The sequence below is a fragment of the Oryctolagus cuniculus genome, chromosome 3 (assembly GCF_051225735.1).
Source record: "Oryctolagus cuniculus isolate XC-2025 breed Fujian yellow rabbit chromosome 3, ASM5122573v1, whole genome shotgun sequence".
NCBI lineage: Eukaryota > Metazoa > Chordata > Mammalia > Lagomorpha > Leporidae > Oryctolagus > Oryctolagus cuniculus.
In genome coordinates this window covers 142,106,742-142,126,379 of record NC_142869.1, presented here as the reverse complement: position 1 = coordinate 142,126,379, position 19,638 = coordinate 142,106,742, and the positions used below count along the sequence as shown (strand labels likewise).

The window sequence follows — 19,638 nt, the reverse complement described above, 5'->3', positions numbered from 1 at the left end:
AATATTTATTTATTTGAGACAGAGAGATATAGACAGAAAGAGGTGCCATCTGCTAGTTCATCCTCCAAATGCCCTCAACAATAGGGGATGGGGTGACGCAAAGCCATGAGTTGGAAATTCAATACAGGTCTCCCTTGCAGGTGGCAGGAATGCAACTATTTGAGCCATCATTGCTGGCTCCCATTGTCAACCTTACCTTTCAATTCCATTTTCCATGAGCTTTTTGCAGTTTTGCTATCACGTTGTACATGTACATGACTGTGCACTAGAACCCTACTGTGTTGGGAGGCAGAGTAACAGAAGTGTGGGGGTCGAGCCTGGGCTCTACCATACCTGGTAGCTATGTGGTTTTGGACCCTCGGATCTCTCGGGTCCCATGCCTTATAAGTCAGGCATAACAATGGCGTCAATATTTCACTGGGTGGTGTGAGATCTGAGAATCTGAGAAAGCACTTAGAACGGCGATTGGTATACAGATCTTCAATACAGAATAAGAATAGCTCAGATTTCATGGTGAAAAGTACAGAAAAACAAACCATGCTTGAAAGGGAAAAATGAATTTGGACCAGGTGATTTACACAGTGTGAGGGGTACACTTTGGAGATTTTTTTTCTAATTTTAAAAAAATTCTCTTAATTTTTATTTTTCTTTAGCTGCTCACAGATTTCAAGTTTCATAAATTTATATTGGAAACTAACATTTTTGTTTTCTCAAATATGTTTAACATTTGAAAGATAGTTATCTATCTTATGATATACGCATACTTCATACTCAGTTGTAGTTAGTATGTGCTCAACATCTTAGTAACCCTAACAATATAACATCTTGAAAGTTAAAAGCAAACTTCATTTTCATCACTTAATTATACCTTGAAGAAGATAAAGGACAAGAAGCCAGAAAAAGATGACCTTTGATGTCACTTGTAACCACCACCGGAAGAAAAAGGGGAAAAATACAACTCGGACAATTCCCTTTCTAGTCAGAGAAGTCCAAGGGCTTTCAGGCTTTGCTTTAGCAAATGCAGATCCTGAAAAAGTAAAATAAACAGAGAATACATTTAATGCTCTTTAATTTCCTCTGAGAAAAAAATTCAGTGTTTAAAAAACACCACCACATACATAATTGTATTCAGTACCACGCTATGAGTGAGAAAGGTCCAATTTGGGGGTTGTAAACACTTTTAAAAAATAATATTCTGGCTGGTTCCGTGGCTCACTAGGCTAATCCTCTGCCTACAGTGCCGGCACCCCGGGTTCTAGTCCTGGTTGGGGCGCCGGATTCTGTCCCAGTTGCTCCTCTTCCAGTCCAGGCCTGGGAGGGCAGTGGAGGATGGCCCAAGTGCTTGGGCCCTGCACCCGCATGGGAGACCAGGAGGAAGCACCTGGTTCCTGGCTTCAGATCAGCTCAGCGTGCCGGCCGCAACACGCTGGCCGTAGCGGCCACTTGGAAGGTGAACCAAGAGAAAAAGGAAGGAAGACCTTTCTCTCTCTCACTGTCTAACTCTGTCTGTCTATATATATATATATATATATATGCATATATATATTCTTCAGGGGGCCAGTACTGTGGCATAGCAGGTAAAGCTGTTGCCTGCAATGCTGGCATCCCATATGGACACCGGTTCGAGTCCCAGCTGCTCCTCTTCTGATCCTGCTCTCTGCTATGGCCTGTGAAAGCAGCAGAAATGGCCCATGTGCTCGAGCCCCTGCACCTACGTGGGAGACCTGAAAGAAAGCTCCTGGCTCCTGGCGTCAGATTGGCACAGCTCCGGCCGTTGCAGCGATTTGGGAAGTGAACCAGTGGATGGAAGACCTTTCTGTCTCTCCCACTCTCTCTCTCTCTCTGTAACTCTCTCTCTCTCAAAAAAAAAAAAAAAAATAATAATAATTTGAAAAAATATCTTCAGGCCACAATATTAAACCAAGTAATTTGAAAAAGACAATCAGTTAAAATAGCAGAATTTCTTCCACACATTTTATAAATATAGGACAAAATACAAGTATCAGTTCCAGTTACAAATTACAAATGATCATTTAAATTTTTCTAACTGAATCCTGCAGTTTACTAAGCAAACATAAGCTGATAATTTTTTATGTTTATTTCCTGGAATAATCTTTAGTGGAGGGAAAGATCAGTCAATGGTATTTAGATGCTTCAGTTCCTTTTCATTCAATTCCTGCCTTCATCCAGGCTGCTACTGCTTTTATTCCTACAATATATATCTAACATACTTTGAATTGTTTTTTTCAATGACAGTGTTGACTACTATCAAGTATCTATTTTTCCAAGACTTACCTCTTTTTTTTTAAACCTTTTAGATTTCAACAGTTTGCAACCACACATACATGCAATGTATTAAGTACTCTTTGAGAACAAGATTTGCAGTTAATTCTCATAGTACAACTCATTAAGGACAGAGGTCCTACATGGGGACTGAGTGCACAGTGACTTCTATTGTTAATTTAACAATTAACTCTCTTATTTATGACATCAGTGATCACCTGAGGCTCTTGCCATGAGCTGCCAAGGCTATGGAAGCCTTTTGTGACCACAAACTCCATCAGTATTTAGACAAGGCCATAAGCAAAGTGGAGGTTCTCTCCTCCCCTTGGAGAAAAGTACATCCTTCTTTGATGGCCCCTTCTTTCCACTGGGGTCTCAAGTGAGATCCTTCATGTAGGATATTTTTTGCGATGGTACTTACCTCTTACAAGATCAACATCTATGAGGTCTGGTTTCACATGTGCTGTTTTCTTTGGTTTATTCCTTAACCCCTACAATACATGAAAAGTAGTGTTAGAACAGAAATTCAGAATTGCAAAAAACAATCAACTTATAAATATGCCAAGTTAAAATAAAATCTTTATTCTACTGGATGAAAACATAACTCATTATATAACTGTTACAAATAGAACATAAGTCTAATATTATAATATATTACTTTCCAAAAGGAGATATTTAGGGATGAATGCAACATGTATGGCTTGTTTAATACTAACAGTAAAATCTAACACAAAGACTATCATTCCACACCACAGCAAGTTCGGGGATGCAGCTTGAGAGGGTCTAGGATACTGCACAGGACCCAGACTGGCCTTAAGGATGTGCTGAGGGTGGGTGGAGGAGCAGTGGCCTTGAAGGCCCTCAAGTTTGGGCTGGTGTTGTGGTGTAGCAGGTTAAATTGCCATCTATGATGCTGGCATTCCATATGAATGTTGCTGGTTCGAGTCCTGACTACTCCAATTCTGATACTGCTGGCTGCTAATGCACCTGGGAAAGCAGTGGAAGATGGCTTGAGTACTTGGGCCCCTGCCACCCATGTGGTAGACATGGATGGAATTCTTGGCTCCTATTCTGTTTGGTCCAGCCCCAGCCATTGCAGCCACTTGGGAAGTAAATTAATGAATAGAAGATTCTATTAATGTCTCTCTCTGTTTCTTTCTCTATAACTCTGCCTTTCAAGTAAAAAATAAATCTTTTAAAAAAAGCAAACAAACAAGCCCTCAAATGTGATGACGGCGCATTCCCAGAAAGCAGTGATCACAGAGCTGAGGACCAGGCTTCTCCAAAGCTGCCAGCAGGTGGGGGTGAGATCACTGGGACCCAGAGGAAGATGCAATTCAAGGTCACCACTCTATGTCCCTAGCTAACCACCAATGAGAACACAGTGCTGCTTCATCATCTCAGCACTCTGATGCCATGACAAGGAGGAGGAGGAGACAGTTAATGTGAACTGCATTCACTTAAAATTTAAATTATTGAACACTGACTGAGATTAGGTTGTACTGAGTGAGAGTAGGGATGGAGGTCGAAATTAGTGAATAAAGAAAATGGAAAAACAAATCACTTTTTACTAAGAGTAGCATATTAAGAATTAGAAGAGCTTAGGCTAAACTCCTCAGAAACCAAAGCTGACAGATGACACATCTTCAGATTATTTGTTATTCATTCAATCAAGCAAGCAACTGTGCACTAAATCCATTCTTTAATCCTAATCCAAGTGATAATGATCCCCTAAAGTACAAATCTTATCAAGAAATATTTGGGAATAAAACAAAGAGGACCATATCTGAGGTTTTAATTAACTGAGATATCTAAATCAAAAATATACCCTGAAATCAAGATGTTCTGAACCTTTGAACCCCTTTAATTTGCAAACCACCCCAAACAGGAAAAAAAAAATAAAGGAAAAAGAAAGGGTCAGCATTAATGATAAGGCAATACTTCAGCTGATTCTCACAGCCTGATTCCATACTTGCAAATTTACCCACTCACTAAAATTTGTTTGTAGTTCCAAATCAATATTAGTGCTTTTGTCCTTATTTAAAGACATGTGCAGAGTTGCAGAAAGAAAGAAAGAAAGAAAGAAAGAAAGAAAGAAAGAAAGAAAGAAAGAAAGAAAGAAAGAAAGAAACCCGAATTCCTACTGCACAAGTTCCCAACTGAAAGCTGAACAAGGCAATGCCTTGCCTTCTTGTTTCAGGTCTCATAACTGTAAACAAATGTCCTTTTCATGCTCTATTTAGTACCACATTTCTGTGCTTTTTGTTGGCAACTGTGTTATTTAACATGGCCCCAAGAATACTGTCCCAAATTCAAGAAGGCTGTTTTATGCCTTATGGAGAAAATGTTTGATAGGCAACTTCCATTCAGACATCAGTTACAGTGCTGTTGGCTATGAGTTCACTGTGAGTCTATAATATATACTAAATAAGGTATCTTTATACAGAAACATACATAAAACAAGGTTATGGGATTAGATTAATATGGCAGAGTAGGAAGGGAGCAGCCTCATCACTATGAAAGAAGGTAAAGGGAGAAAATAACCCAGTAAAAGTACAAATAAATCCAAAGTAAAAAATATGAATATTTATGGAAAAATACCAGGGTAAAGTTGTTACTTGTGAATAGTCATTTTGAATATGAATGGCCTCAACTCTCCAGTTAAAAGACACAGACTGGCTGAATGGATTAAAAAACAAACCCACCTATTTGCTGCCTACAAGAAACACATCTCACCAACAAAGATGCAGGCAAACTGAAAACGAAAGGATGGAAAAAGATATTCCATGGTAACAGAAACCAAAAGAAATGGTGTAGCCATCAGACAAAACAGACTTCAACACAAAAACTGTTAAGAGACAAAGAAGGGCTCTGTGTGATGATTAAGGGACCAATTCATTAGGAAGATGTAACTTAGAAATGTATATGCACCTAATTATAGGGAACCTGGCTGTTTAGAAGAAAAGTTAAGGTATCTAAAGGGAGACATAGACTCTAATACAATAGTAATGGGGAACTTCAATCCCCACACCCTCTTTCAGCAATGGACAGGTCAACAAGACAGAAAATCAGCAAGGAAACAACAGAGTTAATCGACACTACAGACCAAATGGACCTAACAGATATCCACAGATATCCTAACTTTCCATCCTATAGTTGCAGAATACACATTCTTCTCACCAGTGCATGGAACTTTCTCTAAACTGACCACATGCTAGACCATAAAGTAACTCTCAGCAAATTAAAAAAAAAAAAATCTAAATTATACCATGCATCTTCTCAGCCCACAATGCGATTTAGCTGGAAATCAACAAATCAGGAATCTCTAGAACATATGCAAACACATGGAGACTGAGCAACACGCTCCTGAATGAACAGTGGGTCACAGAAGAAATTAAGAGAAATAAAAAAAATTCTGGAAACAAATTAAGATGACAGTGTATCAAATTTATGGGATATGGCAAAAGCAATGTCAAGAGGAAAGTTTATAGCAATTGGTGCCTACATCAAGAAACTGGAAAGGCACCAAATAAATGAACTATCTATGCACTTCAAGGATTTAGAAAAAGCAACAACAAACCAAACCCAAAACTAGTAGGAGAAAGGAAATAATTAAAATTAGAGAAGAAATCAACAAAATTGAAACAAAAAAATTTTAAAGATAATCAAAAGAGTTGGGTATTTTTTGAAAAAATAAACAAAATCATGGATAGATTCCTAAACACAAACAACCCACCTAAATTGAACCATGAAGACACAGAAAGCCTAAACAGACCCATAACCAAGATGAAAACTGATTCAGTAATAAAGATCTTCCCAACAAAGAAAAGCCCTAGCTTCACTACTGAATTCTATTCTAACTCCAATTCTTCTCAAATTGGGTATAGAAGGAACATTCCTCAACATAATAAAGGCAATTTATGATAAACCCATGGCCAGCATCCTATTGAATGGGGAAAAGGTGTCTGAGATCCAGAACCAGACAAAAATGCCCACTCTCACCACTGCTAGTCAACATAGTCCTGGAAGTTTTAGCCAAAGCCATTAGACAAAAAAGAAATCAAAGGGGCTCTTTTTTCCTTCCTCCTTCCTTTCCCTCTACCTCTGTCGCTGTTATTTTCTCTCTCATAATAAAAGTCTACGGAAGACCGAAAAAAAAAAAAAAAAAAGAAATCAAAGGGATTCAAATTGGGAATGAGGAAATCAAACTATCCCTATTTGCAGATCACTTGAGTCTATATAAAAGAGATCCAAAAGACTCTACTAAGAGACTACTGGAACTCATGGAGGAGTTGGTAAAGTAGCAAGATATAAAATCAATACATAAGACAATCGTTGTATACACAGACAATGCCATGGCTGAGAAAGAACTTCTAAGATCAATTCCATTTATAACCACTACAAAAACAAAATCAAATACCTTGGAATAAATTTAACCAAGGATGTCAAAGATCTCTATGATGAGAATTATAAAATATTAAAGAAAGAAACAAAAGAAGATACAAAAAACAGAAAAATCTTCCATGTTCATGTATTGGAAGAATCAGAATCATCAAAATGTCCATACTTCCAAAAGCAAATTACAGATTCAATACAATATCAAAATACCAAGGACATTCTTCTCAGATATAGAAAAAATGATGTTGAGGGGCTAGTGCTGTGTCTTAGTGGGTGAAGCCACTGCCTGCAGTGCTGGCATCCCATTTGGGTTCTGGTTAGAGTCCCAGCTGCTCTACTTCTTATCCAGCTCTCTGCTATGACTTGGGAAAGCAGTGGAAGATGTCCAAGACCTTGGGCCCCTGCACCCATGTGGGAGACCTGGAGGAAGCTCCTGGCTCCTGGCTTTGGATCAGCACAGCTCCGGCTGTTGCAGCCATCTGGGGAGTGAACCAGCAGATGGAAGACACCTCTCTCTCTCTCTCTCTCTCTGCCTCTGCCTCTCTGTAGGTCTGCTTTTCAAATAAATACACAAATCTTTAGGGAAAGAAAAAGGAAAAAATGCTGTGGAAAATCATATGGACACACAGGAGACCTTGAGTTATCTGTACCTCTATGTTTATTGCAGCTTAATTCACAGTAGCTAAGACATGGAATCAAGCCAAATGCCAGACAATTGAAGACTAGATAAAGAAATTATAGGATATGTACACTATGGAATACTATACAGCAATAAAAAATGGAATCTGGTCATTTACAACAAAATGGATAAATCAGGAAAACATCATACTTAGTGAAATAAGCCAGTCTCAAAGGGACAAATACCATATGTTCTTTCTGACCTGTGATAACCAACAGAGCACCTAAAAGGCAACCTGTAGGAGTGAAATAGACGCTTTGAGAAGCAATGACTTGAACAGCCCTTGTCTTGACTGCTGAAGAACAGTTTGATTTTTTAATACTATTTGTTGTATTCTTTAATTAACAGAGTTAAACATATGTGTATAAAGTCAACTGAAAACAGATCTCAGTAAAAAATGAGTGGGAATAAGAAACGGAGGAAGAGGGGTTGGGAATTGGGCACAGTGGGAAGAATCACCATGTTCCTAATTATAATTATGAAGTGTATGAAGTTTATAACTGTAAGGCTGTATAGTTCTGCGCAAGGGGAAAAAAAATAAACAAGGTTATGTACCTGACTGGTTGATGAATGCGCTGTAACCAAAGGATCACAGGAACCTAATTACATCTCTAGTAGCAATGACTCAGTATTTGCTAATTCAGGGTTTGTAGTGATTTTATAGAACATAACTGGCAGAAATAATACTTCCCATCTCAATGTTACTTCCCATGATTGATAGATTCTAAGTCATTCCTGTGATTTTGCAATAAAATAAAACTGTAAATAAAATTTCATTTTAAAATACTATTTTGATTTGGTATGAAATTTATTACAACAGGTTTTTACTTTTATTATTGTCAAAAATGAAAATAGAACATACTTTAGTTTATTTCCATTATAATTCCTTGTCTAACAACTTGACCTTAATGCCATTGTTTTCTGACTAATCTGAAGCTTAATTTCCCTATATATCCCTAAAATTTTTAAAAAGATTGTTTCAAGAGCTAAGTTCCACAGAGAAATAGTAAACTGTCTTGATTTATGTAACTATATTGTTTTCAACAAGCTCATTCTACCTGACCTTGTTTATATGTGGTTCATTTTTCTATTTTAAAGTTTATTAAACTTATTTGGAGGGCTGGCATTGTAGTATATAGTAGGTCAAGCTGCAGCCTGTGATTCTGGCATCCCACATGGGCACTGCTTTGTGTTCTGGCTGCTCTACTTCCAATCCAGCTCCCTGTTAATGTGTCTGGGAAAGCAACTGAGGATGGCACAAGTGCTTGGGCCGCTGCACCCACATGGGAGATCTGGAAGAAGCTCCTGGAACAGCCCTGGCTATCACGGCCATTTGAGGAGTGAGCCAGAAGATAGAAGATCTCTCTGTCTCTCCCTTTCTCTCTTTAACTCTGTCTTTCAAATTAATTAATTAAAAAAAAAAAAAAAAGTACTTCCCCTTCAAGGGAGCCCATCAGACTAAAATGGATTAAAAAGAAATACAGAAAAAGTTCACTCATATATCTACCATTAACAACTTTATTCACAGAAATGAAAATAGTACCAACATTTCAGCATTCATAAAATCTGATTTTACTGAAATAGATATTTTAACTTGAATATTTTCAGTTACTCAGGGGTAAACTACATTCAAACAAAGTAGCATAATTTTCAGTAATAATCATGAACCCTCAAAATTTTAAATGAACAAGTAAAAAACAAAATCTTAGTTTTTGAAAAAGAAAAGTAATTTTCAAAACTACTTGTTTTTGCACTAATTAAAAAGTAGAAACAAGCAATACACATGCAATTAATCCCTAAGAAACAAAATATTTCTTATTGTATTTAATGCACTTAAACTCCTTAAATATATTCCATAGTACAATGGCGTAACAGTATGAAGTTTTTTATTTTTTAAAAAATGAGTACATATACAGATAAGGTTGAGCACAAAACTGAAAAGGCCTATTTGTTTGGAAAGGGCTTCTGTTCAGTGATCTAGACTCGCTACTCAGACTCTCTCAAAGGCCAGAAACCTCAGATTCACTTTCTAGTAATCCTGTTTAGTTTCCAATTCCTTTTTGCTTCTAAAATGTTTCAATAAGCTTTTGTTGAAGTTTTAAAAGTCTAGTAGATACTAGAGGTCAGTGTAGTAACAGGTAGAGCTGCCACCTGGAACACCAGCATCCTGTTCAAGTCCTGGCTGCTCTACTTTCAATCCAGCTCCCCACTAACACGGCTGGGAAAAGCAGCAGCAGATGACCCCAGTGCTTGGACCCCTGTACCCATGAGGGAGACCTGGAAGAAGCTCCTAGTTTCTGGCTTCAGCCTGGCCCAGTACAGCTGTTGTGACTCTTTGGGGAGTGAACCACCAGATGGATAAGCTCTCTCCCTGTCTCTGTATCTCTTTCAAATAAATAGCATAAATCTTTAAAAAAAAGTTTAAAGGCGGGATGGGGGGGTGGGGCTAGAGGGTAAAGCTGCTGCCTGTGATGATGGCATTCTACGTAGGTACCAGTTCATGTCCCTGCTGCTCCAATTCTGATCCAGCTCCCTGTTAATGCACCTGGAAAAAGCAACAGAAGATGACCCATGTGTCTGGGCCCCTGCCACCCACATGGGAGACCTGGAATAAGCTCCTGGCTCCTGGCTGCGGCCTGGCCCAGATCTTGCTGTTGAGGCCATGTGGGGCGTGAACTAGCACATGGAAGATCTCTCTCTTTCTTCCAAACAAATCTTTTAAAAAATTCTTTTAAAAATATTGAAGTCTAGTAGGTGTTTTGGTCAAGGTAGTTAGAAAATGAAGCAAAGCATTCAGTTATAATTTCTAAAATATTTAAGGAAAAATAATTTGCAATTTACAAAAGATTTTGTACTTTTATTGGTCTTAAAAAAACACTTGTAAGAAATATATTTTCTCATATGGCTTTCTTTGATTTCCTTAGTAGCTGCTCACTGCTTTGACAAATGAGAACTGATGAGACAGAACAAATCTAATACACTTGGTATAGTGTTCACTAAACAGGCAGAATATTTTATTTTTATCAAATATTAACATCAAAACACATTTTAATGCACCTCTCTACCTTCCATAGAATAAATACAAAACTTTTTTTTTTTTTTTGACAGGCAGAGTGGACAGTGAGAGAGAGACAGAGAGAAAGGTCTTCCTTTTGCCGTTGGTTCACCCTCCAACGGCCGCCGTGGCCGGCGCGCTGCAGCCGGTGCATCACGCTGATACGAAGCCAGGAGCCAGGTGCTTCTTCTGGTCTCCCATGCAGGTGCAGGGCCTAAGCACTTGGGCCATCCTCCACTGCCTTCCTGGGCCACAGCAGAGAGCTGGCTTGGAAGAGGAGCAACCGGGACAGAATCCGGCGCCCCAACCGGGACTAGAACCTGGTGTGCCAGCGCCGCAGGCGAAGGATTAGCCTAGTGAGCCACGGCGCCTGCCCACAAAACTGTTTTACACTATAACTTGCCTCCACCAAAAAGTGTTACAAGAATGAAATGTGCTGGAACTGGTGCTGTGGCACAGCAGGTGGAGCCTCCTCCAGGGAGCCAGCATCCCATATGGGCACCAGTTCATGTCCTGGCTGCTACTCCTCTGATCCAGCTCTCTGTTAATGGCCTGGAAAATCAGAGGAAAATGACCCAAGTGCTTGGGTCCTTGCACTCACATGGGAGAAAACGCGGAAGAAGCTCCTGACTCCTGGCTTCAGATTGGCCCACCTCCAGCCATTGTGGCCATTTGGAGAGTGAACCAGTGGATGGAAGACCTTTCTCTCTGTCTCCCCCTCTCTCTGATTGTAACTCTGCCTCTCAAATAAACAAAAATCTTAAAAAAAAAAAAAAAAAAAAGGCAGTGGAAGATGGCCCACTATACCCTCATGGGAGACCCAGAAGAAGCTCCTGCTTCGGCCTGGCCTAGCCCCAGCTTTTGTGGTCATTTGGGGAGGGAACCAGCTTATGGAAGATCTCTCTCCCTGTCTTCCTCTCTCTGTAACTCTGCCTCTCAAACAAATAAATAAATCTTACAAAAAAAAAAAAAAAAAAAGAATGAAATGTGTTTTTAAGCCTTGTCAACAAATCGAATCTTGTAATTCAAAATAGCAAGAGTAAGTTTTAATTCTTTTTTTTTTCAACTCTTCAATAGCTATCATTCAGCAATGGCATAATCCATAAAGAAAGATGCATTTCAGAAGGAAGTTATAGGTCCTGTAACTGGTAATACAACCTCCCGAGGTAGTTAATGCCCCTGACGGATGAATTAAAATTTTTCTTTTCCTCAAAGAAAGTAAAAGGCTTTAAGGCATCTTAAAAGGCCCCTCTGCTATTCCTTATTTGCTTGACTACTCCAACTCTTCTTGATACTTTCCCCACACTGCGTCCTCGTGGAGCTCCTACTTCTCTCCCAGCTTCACCTGCATCTCTTTCTGTGCCTACCTATTTGGAGTTTCCCAATGTTCTGCTCTGTTTTCTTCCATCCAACAAAAATCTACTCACTCTTCTTCTAGTATTTCTAGCATACTTAGTGATGCCTGAGTGAATTTGTTAAAATTTAAATTTAGTATTTTTGCTTACAGTTTCCAGATTATGTCCAAACCTGGGTTAGACATTCAAGCCCCTTCATAATCTGACTTCCATTTTCCTTTCCTAACTACCCTAATCTCCTTCCTCCACCCAACCTATTACCAAATCCAACTTCTTGAGGACTGCTGACTTGGCAATGTTCCTTTCTTCCTTTACTTATATTGCCATATGCCTGTCTTCTGTCTTCCCCATTCTCCCCAGAGCCAGTTCCTAAGCCACTTTCTCTGTGATGTCTTTCCCCACCTTCCCAGGGGATGCTCCTACAGAGATTTACACGTGCTTCTCAATTGAATTTATCTCATTTGTAATTCTGGATGTAACCTTCCAAAAAAAACTATAATCTATTTCATCTCTCTGTCCCCATCCCACAGTTAACACATACTACAACCTTGCTAAATGATTAATCTGTCAAAAATAGTTTAAAGATTAAAAGTGACAAATGGCAAAGAAAGCAGCTCTTTATTAAAGATAAGCTGTCTAAATACTGACAGATTTTTTAGACAGACACTGGTATTCAATCTATTGTAAATGTTTCTGTACAAAATTCAAAATGCCAAGTAACTGAAATAACATTTTCTGGGCTCAGATTAAATTTAGCTCGTGCAGGAACACACTGATTAGTATCTATGCAAATGAAAAACATATATCTTATTACCACCAAAGAGTGCCGAGAGCAACAAATTTAGTTTAAAAATAGTCTTCATGCTAGCAAGGTAGCCTATGAAAATATCTTATCAGCTTAAGAGAGGTATCACATGTTCAGGAAAAAAAAAACACCTACTATAAAAACATTTTAATTAATGCTTTACTTTCCTAAATTTTCATGACCAACTTTCCAGCGACTCTTTTTGTGTCCAAGTCATTCTGTTAGTAGCTCCAAAAAAGCAGACGTCAATTAAGCAGAGCAGCATGTGCACAGGATCAACTCAGGCGGGAAAAGTCCTGAAACACTTACCAGTTTAATAAACTGTACAGAGCAATGACAGCATCAAAAGGGAGGAAAGCAAACTAGAAGTATAAGGTGACAAGTGAAAGGGGAAAGAAGCTGACAAAAAAATAATCATTAGAAATTTAATTTTTAAATAGAAAGATGCTAAAAAGCAAAAAAATAAATAAATAAATCACCAGAAGACACATCACTATGTCATCAGAGTCCCTCTTGATTTAAAAATTTATACAGAATATTAATTCATATCTTAAAAGTATGATATTAAATAAAATGTGAATAATCAACTCAATGAACCACATTTCATGACAAATAAAATGAAATATATGTGTTACCTTGATTTCTCTCTGTTCAACAGATTTTTCCCATATTTGTTGATCATATGCTCCAATCTATGGGAAATACAAAAGACAAGGACACATTAAGTGATCATTGCTGGTACCTAACATTGCTTGAATTATAAGCAACAAGGTGTTCATTCAGCACAGAGTAGATTCAGTTCTGTCTCAGACTTCTGGGATCAACACTGTGTTGCAATGGCTCTCAAAGTATGGTTTCAGGACCAGCAGTATTAGCATCATGATGTAACTTGTTAGAAATGCAAACTCTCGGGGCCCATCCTAGAGTTACTGAACCAGAAATACGGGATGGGGCCCCAAAGCCTGTTTTCAAAATCTTCTTCGATGATTCTGGTATTTGAAAGCCATTGCTATACAGAATATAACTCCGGAATATTCAAGAAAAAAATTCTTAAGAAATAAGTCCTTTAGAGAATTATTTTATAGACGCAAAATACTAATATTCTCTAGAATTAAAATTTCATAAAACAAAGATAGTAATTATCTTGGAAAATAAAGTTATGAAACAATTGAAGACACAGAGAAAGAATTAAGAAGTAGGAATCTTCATAGCTTCTATGTCTATTACTATTAGATGCTAAAATGTTCTATGAATTGTACTTTCACCCAGGCAGGATGAACACACCATTCTTTAGTTTTTCTGACCCAGTTCTTTGCTTTTGTAACCCATACTGTCTCTAAGTTTCTACTTAATATTCTATATCCAAACAGGAAGCCAAAATGGGCCAATGGCCTATGATCATGATTAGGAATTTTTACTATCTGCATTAACTGAAAATTAGAATTCTAAGAAATCAAAAATGCTTTAGATAATTACACTTATGAGAATAAAGACTAAATCCAGAAATACCAGATACAAAAATACTATAAGAAATTTTTAGAATTATTTTTTGACTTAAAGCATCATTTTCCTCCAAAGTCCTTTTAGACAGTATTTTTTTAAAAGAGTTATTTACTTATTTGAGAGGCAGAGTTACAGAGAGAGAAGTCTTCCATCTGCTGGTTCACTCCCCAAATGGCTGCAATGGCAGGAGATGAGCTGATCTGAAGCCAGGAGCCAGGAGCTTCTGCCTGGTCTCCCACACAGGTGTAGAGTCCCTAGCACTTGGGCCATCTTTCACTGCTTTCCCAGGCCATAGTAGGAAGCTGGATTGAAAGTGGAGCAGATGGGCCGGTGCCATGGCTCACTAGGCTAATCCTCTGCCTGCGGCGCCGGCACCCTGGGTTCTAGTCCCGGTCAGGGAGCCAGATTCTGTCCCGGTCACTCCTCTTCCTGTCCAGCTCTCTATTGTGGCCTGGGAGTGCAGTGGAGGATGGCCCAAGTGCTTAGGCCCTGCACCCGCATGGGAGACCAGGAGAAGCACCTGGCTCCTGGCTTCAGGTCAGCGCGGTGCGCCGGTCGCAGCGGCCATTGCGGGGTGAACCAACGGAAAAGGAAGACTTTTCTCTCTGTCTCTCTCTCTCTCACTAACTCTGCCTGTCAAAAAAAAAGAAAGGAAGGAAGGAAGGAAGGAAGGAAGGAAGGAAGGAAGGAAGGAAGGAAGGAAGGAAGGAAGGAAGGAAAGAAAGAGAGAGCAGCAGCTGGAACATGAACCAGTACCCATATGGGATGCTGGCTCTGCAGGCGGTCACCTAACCTATTATGCCACATATTATGCCAGGCCTGACAGTGTTCTTTTTAATCTCATTAGAAGAAATGAGAACTTGATAACACCAGGGTGGTTTTAAAGTAAATATGAAGAAGACAGAATAAAAGAATTTATTAAATGTCACCACAAGAGCCCTTTATCTATTATTCTCTCTTGTACATTATCTTATTCATACTAATTATTCTGATCCTAAAAATCCTGCTCTTTCTCATTACTTTCTAGTGACTCCTTTTTTATTTGAAAAATCATATTGTGAAATAATATTCCTCGAAATTAAAATCTTATAACACTCCAATCCATCTAGACCAAACAACTCACTTATATGTAACTAAAATTACCATCCATCTCTATAAAGATGGGTTAAGAAGTCTTAGGTATGGAACAACCAATGGTTAACATTAACAGTAGAGGCTGGTGCTGTGGTGTAGGAGGTTAACCCTCCGCCAGTGGCACCATTGTGGCATCAGTATCATGTGGGTGTCAGTTCAAGACCTGGCTGCTACACTTCCAATCTAGCTCCTTGCTAATGTCCTGGGAAGGCAGTGGAAGATTGCCTAAGTGCAGGGGCCAAAGACCTGGAGGAGGCCCCTAACTCCTGGCTTCAGATCAACCCAGTTCTGGCCATTGCAGTCATTTGGGGAGTGAACCATTGGATGAAAGACCTTTCTCTTTGTCTCTCCTTCTATCTGTAACTCTGTCTCTTAAATAAATAAATCTTAAAAAAAAAAAAAAAATACCAACAGTATATCTGACCTGCAGTGACCATTTGCCCTTTACCCTCTTAAATGCTGAATTCAAACGATCATCTTTCTTAAAATCAGAAAAGGTTAAGCATGAGAACATGGATTCCACAGGAATAATTCTGCTCTTATTTAGTAATGCAGGAACTACACACGATCAAAATTCAGGTTTAAAATGTGTAAATATTTCAATGCGTTGCATACTTTGAGAAACAGGAAGCAAATTGATAACAAATAGGCATAAATATGTTTTAATGATTATTTTGGCAGCGTTTGTTTTCATATATATTCAAAAGAATGCCTAAATTCTCTTTAGAGGAACACTGTTTTTACTTTTCAGTGTGACTACTGAGATTATGTCCTGTAATCCTAAAATCAGAAAAAGTAATTCCCACATAACATTACCAACCAGAAGTATGTGTCAGTCTTTGGCATAACTAGGTTCAGTGAAATAGTGTCTGGATATTCTAGTAGCCCATGTTCCAAAAGGTACAGAAAGCCTAGAAAACTCTGCAGAGAAGCAGTGGGTGAAGTGGAAAAGCTTTTTGAAGGCCAAGATTCTTTACTTGTACACAGCAGAATGGAACCTTTAAAAAGAGTGGGTAGGCAGATATTTCTATAGAAAGTCACACCATAAGATTGGCTGCATTACTAGGGAGACAATTTTATTTGAAGATTCGATGGGTGAGAGGAAGGACAACTTTACTGTAACAGAATGCTTTATGGGGTCTTTCTTGTAACTAGCTAAGTGTCATTTCAATTGCAAGTAACTGACTAAGTGGAAGCACCATCAATTCACCTTTGTAGCAGACTTCTTGTGTTTTAAAAATACTATCGGAATGGACCATTTGGTTACACAAGCAAATAAATACTTTCTTAGAGAAAACTGTGAAGGTGTTGCTAACCTAAATGCAGGTGCTTCGGAGGGAAATGTTCAGGGTTCTGCTTAGTGATGTCATGCCCTCAGAAAGTTACCCGTACACATGAACTCAGACCGAATCATGTCTGAAGACTATTTCTTGAGATTTGCATCAGAGGCACTGTGAAATTAGGGTGGTAGCAGGATCCCAGAAGGGACAGCATAGCAATTCTTTTTTCTTTTTTTAATTACTTACTATTTACTTGAAAGGTAGTCAAAGAGACACACAGAGATCTTCCATCTACTCCCCAAAGTCCACAACAGCCTGGGGAGCCAAGCCAAAGCCAGGAACCCAGAACTCAATCTCAGTCTCCTATGCGGGCGACAGAGATCCAACCACCTGAGCCATCACCTGCTGCTTCCCAGGGGGCACACAGCAGATGGCTGGAATCAAAGCAGAGCCAGGACTTGAGCCCAGACACTCCAATAAGGGATGCAAGTATTCAAAGCAGCATCTTCGCGGCTGCCCCAAATGCCTGCCCACAGGAAAGGAATTATAAGGATCCCTTCTAGCCTAAAGCCTCACTTTATCCCAAGCTGAAATCTGGCAACACAGATCAAGGCCCCCATGGCTGGGGCTGAACTCTTTCCCTGAAGGAAAAACAATCATCCCAGAGCAAGAAAAGAAGTGATACTAGACAAAGAGAAGAACCATCTTCTCAGGACTTGCGGTGGTGGATCCTGAATAATTTGCAGAGCTGTGCTACCAAAATTAAAAAAACAAACAACTCAACAGGTTTAACAGTTTCTGTTTTACCTCTGACACACAAATACTAAGAGGTTTGACTACGTCATAGAAACCTGTATTTCTTCTACATACAATTAAATTACTGGGACAAGTTCAATTACAATTCCCTGAAAAAAAAACTTTTTTAAATGCCATGCAAAATATTAAAAGAAATTCAGTCGTAACATTTATCTAGTACAACAGGAATTTTAATCAGATAATATGTCTTCAATCAAAGAAAATGTGATATTTTGGCTACTTGCAAATATGAACTACACTCTAACATCCTCCCTCTTCCCCTCCACCCCTCAGGCAAGTCTCTAAAGTTTAGGTGTTTTGAAAAATGTCTAAATTAAAGAATGTACACTTACTCTTAATAAATGATTATTTGTTTCAGGGATGAAAAATACATCACTACCATATTATAAGAGACTCTGAAATCCTGATTTACATTTTGTAGCTGAAAGTTTTGTACATGCTAAGAATGTTAAGTTCATTCTCTGGTGCCTGGCTGTGGTAAGCAATTTTATTAAAGCTTAAATTATTACTCCTAGAAACATGTGAATACTGTAAGCCCTTTGTGCACCCTCACCCAACCACAGCTGATCTACAGGCACCTTCTTTGCTCCCGGGTCCAGCTGACCACTCTGCCATCGTCTACAGATTTATCCTGCATCTTTAACAACAGGTCTGGTAATCCTACACCAATCTCCTACAATACTCCTGGAAAGGACAAGTTCTCCCACAAGCTTCAATTCTAATTTACTGTGAACATCTCCAACCTGGCAGAACGTCCAGCCAATCACTTCCCTGAGAAAACTGAAGCCACAGATACGTAAGACCTTTCCTGTCTTCTCTCTCTCTCTCTTTTTTTTTTTTTTTTTTTTTTTTTTTTTTTTTTTTTGACAGGCAGAGTGGACAGTGAGAGAGAGAAAGACAAGAGAGAAAGGTCTTTCTTTGCCGTTGGTTCACCCTCCAATGGCCGCCGCTGCGGCCGGCGCACCGCGCTGATCCGATGGCAGGAGCCAGGATCCAGGTGCTTTTCCTGGTCTCCCATGGGGTGCAGGGCCCAAGCACCTGGGCCATCCTCCACTGCACTCCCTGGCCACAGCAGAGAGCTGGCCTGGAAGAGGGGCAACCGGGACAGAATCCGGCGCCCCGACCGGGACTAGAACCCGGTGTGCCGGCGCCGCTAGGCGGAGGATTAGCCTAGTGAGCCACGGCGCCGGCGTCTTCTCTGTCTCTAGTGTGCTTTCTTACCTAATTGATTTTCTCTTTCTTATTATCTTTATAAATGATAAAAAAAAAAAAAAAAGAAAAAAGAAAACTCAGGGAGCAGGATCTTGAAAGCTATAAGAATTAAGATGGAAAAGATATGGAGACACTGGAATTTAGTAATATCACTTAGATCAAAATTGGACTAATACTACATACTTTCTGGCTTCCTGAAGACCACTCTAAAAAGGAAAATGAACATATCATAAAATTTAAATGAATGTAGCTAACAAGCTACATTATGTGCTATATGTAAATATATACATCAGAGGGGTAGGCATTTAGCCTGGATACTGCTTAGCACTCCTGTATCCCATATCAGAGTACCTGCGTTCAAGTCACAGCTCCACTTCCAATTCCAATTTCCTGCTAACGTGGAAGGCATCAAGTGATGGCTTAAATTGTGCAGTCCCTGTTACCTGTGTGTTGAGTTCTGGGTTCCTGGCATCATCCTGGCCCAGTCCTGGTTGTTGTGGACATTTGAGGAGTGAACCAGCAGCATGGAAGATCTCTGTCTTTTTGTTTTTACTTTTGTCTCTGTCTTTGCTTCTCTCCCCCCCACCCCAACTGTGTCTATCTGCATTTCAAAAAACTAAAATTCATATATAGATTAGACACTTAAATCATTTTAGACATTAGAAGATAATTGGAAGGATACATGAAAAACCATTGATAGTGATTATCTCTGAGAAATATGGGAGCCAACAGCACTTTTTCTTTCTATTTTATATTATTATACTGCATCACCCCCTCACCTCTGCTGCCCCCAATTGATATGCACTACTTATATCACCTAGGATATTTTTTTTAAAGATCTATTTATTTATTTGGAAGGCAGAGTTACAGAGAGGCAGAGGCAGAGAGAGAGAAGAGGGTCTTCCATTTGCTGGTTGACTCCCTAAATGGCAACAACACCTGGAGCTGTGCTGATCTGAAGGCAGGAGCCAGGAGCTTCCTTCATGCCTCCCACTTGGGTGTGGAGCCCAATCATTTGGGCCATCTTGTACTGTCTTCCCAGGCCATAGCAGAGAGCTAGATGGGAACTGGAGCAGCCGAGACCCGAACCATTGCCCACATGGGATGCTGACACTGCA

At 39.4% G+C, this 19,638-nt stretch overlaps 1 protein-coding gene across 25 annotated transcripts in view; it reads right to left on the bottom strand.

Annotated features, from left to right (window-relative positions):
- The window catches only part of PHTF2 (putative homeodomain transcription factor 2), a 137,260-nt gene that overhangs the window by 51,922 nt on the left and 65,700 nt on the right, over positions 1 to 19,638 (bottom strand). For 22 of the 25 annotated variants that reach the window (XM_002712019.6, XM_089329451.1, XM_051849727.3 and 19 more), the window contains 3 exons: positions 13,211 to 13,267; positions 2,705 to 2,774; positions 869 to 1,027 (listed from right to left, as the gene is read on the bottom strand). In XM_002712019.6, coding sequence (XP_002712065.3) covers positions 869 to 1,027; positions 2,705 to 2,774; positions 13,211 to 13,267 — 286 coding nt within the window. Of the gene's footprint in view, positions 1 to 868; positions 1,028 to 2,704; positions 2,775 to 13,210; positions 13,268 to 19,638 lie in introns of those variants that run through there. The other 3 variants (XM_089329446.1, XM_089329456.1, XM_089329450.1) reach the window with 1 other exon arrangement.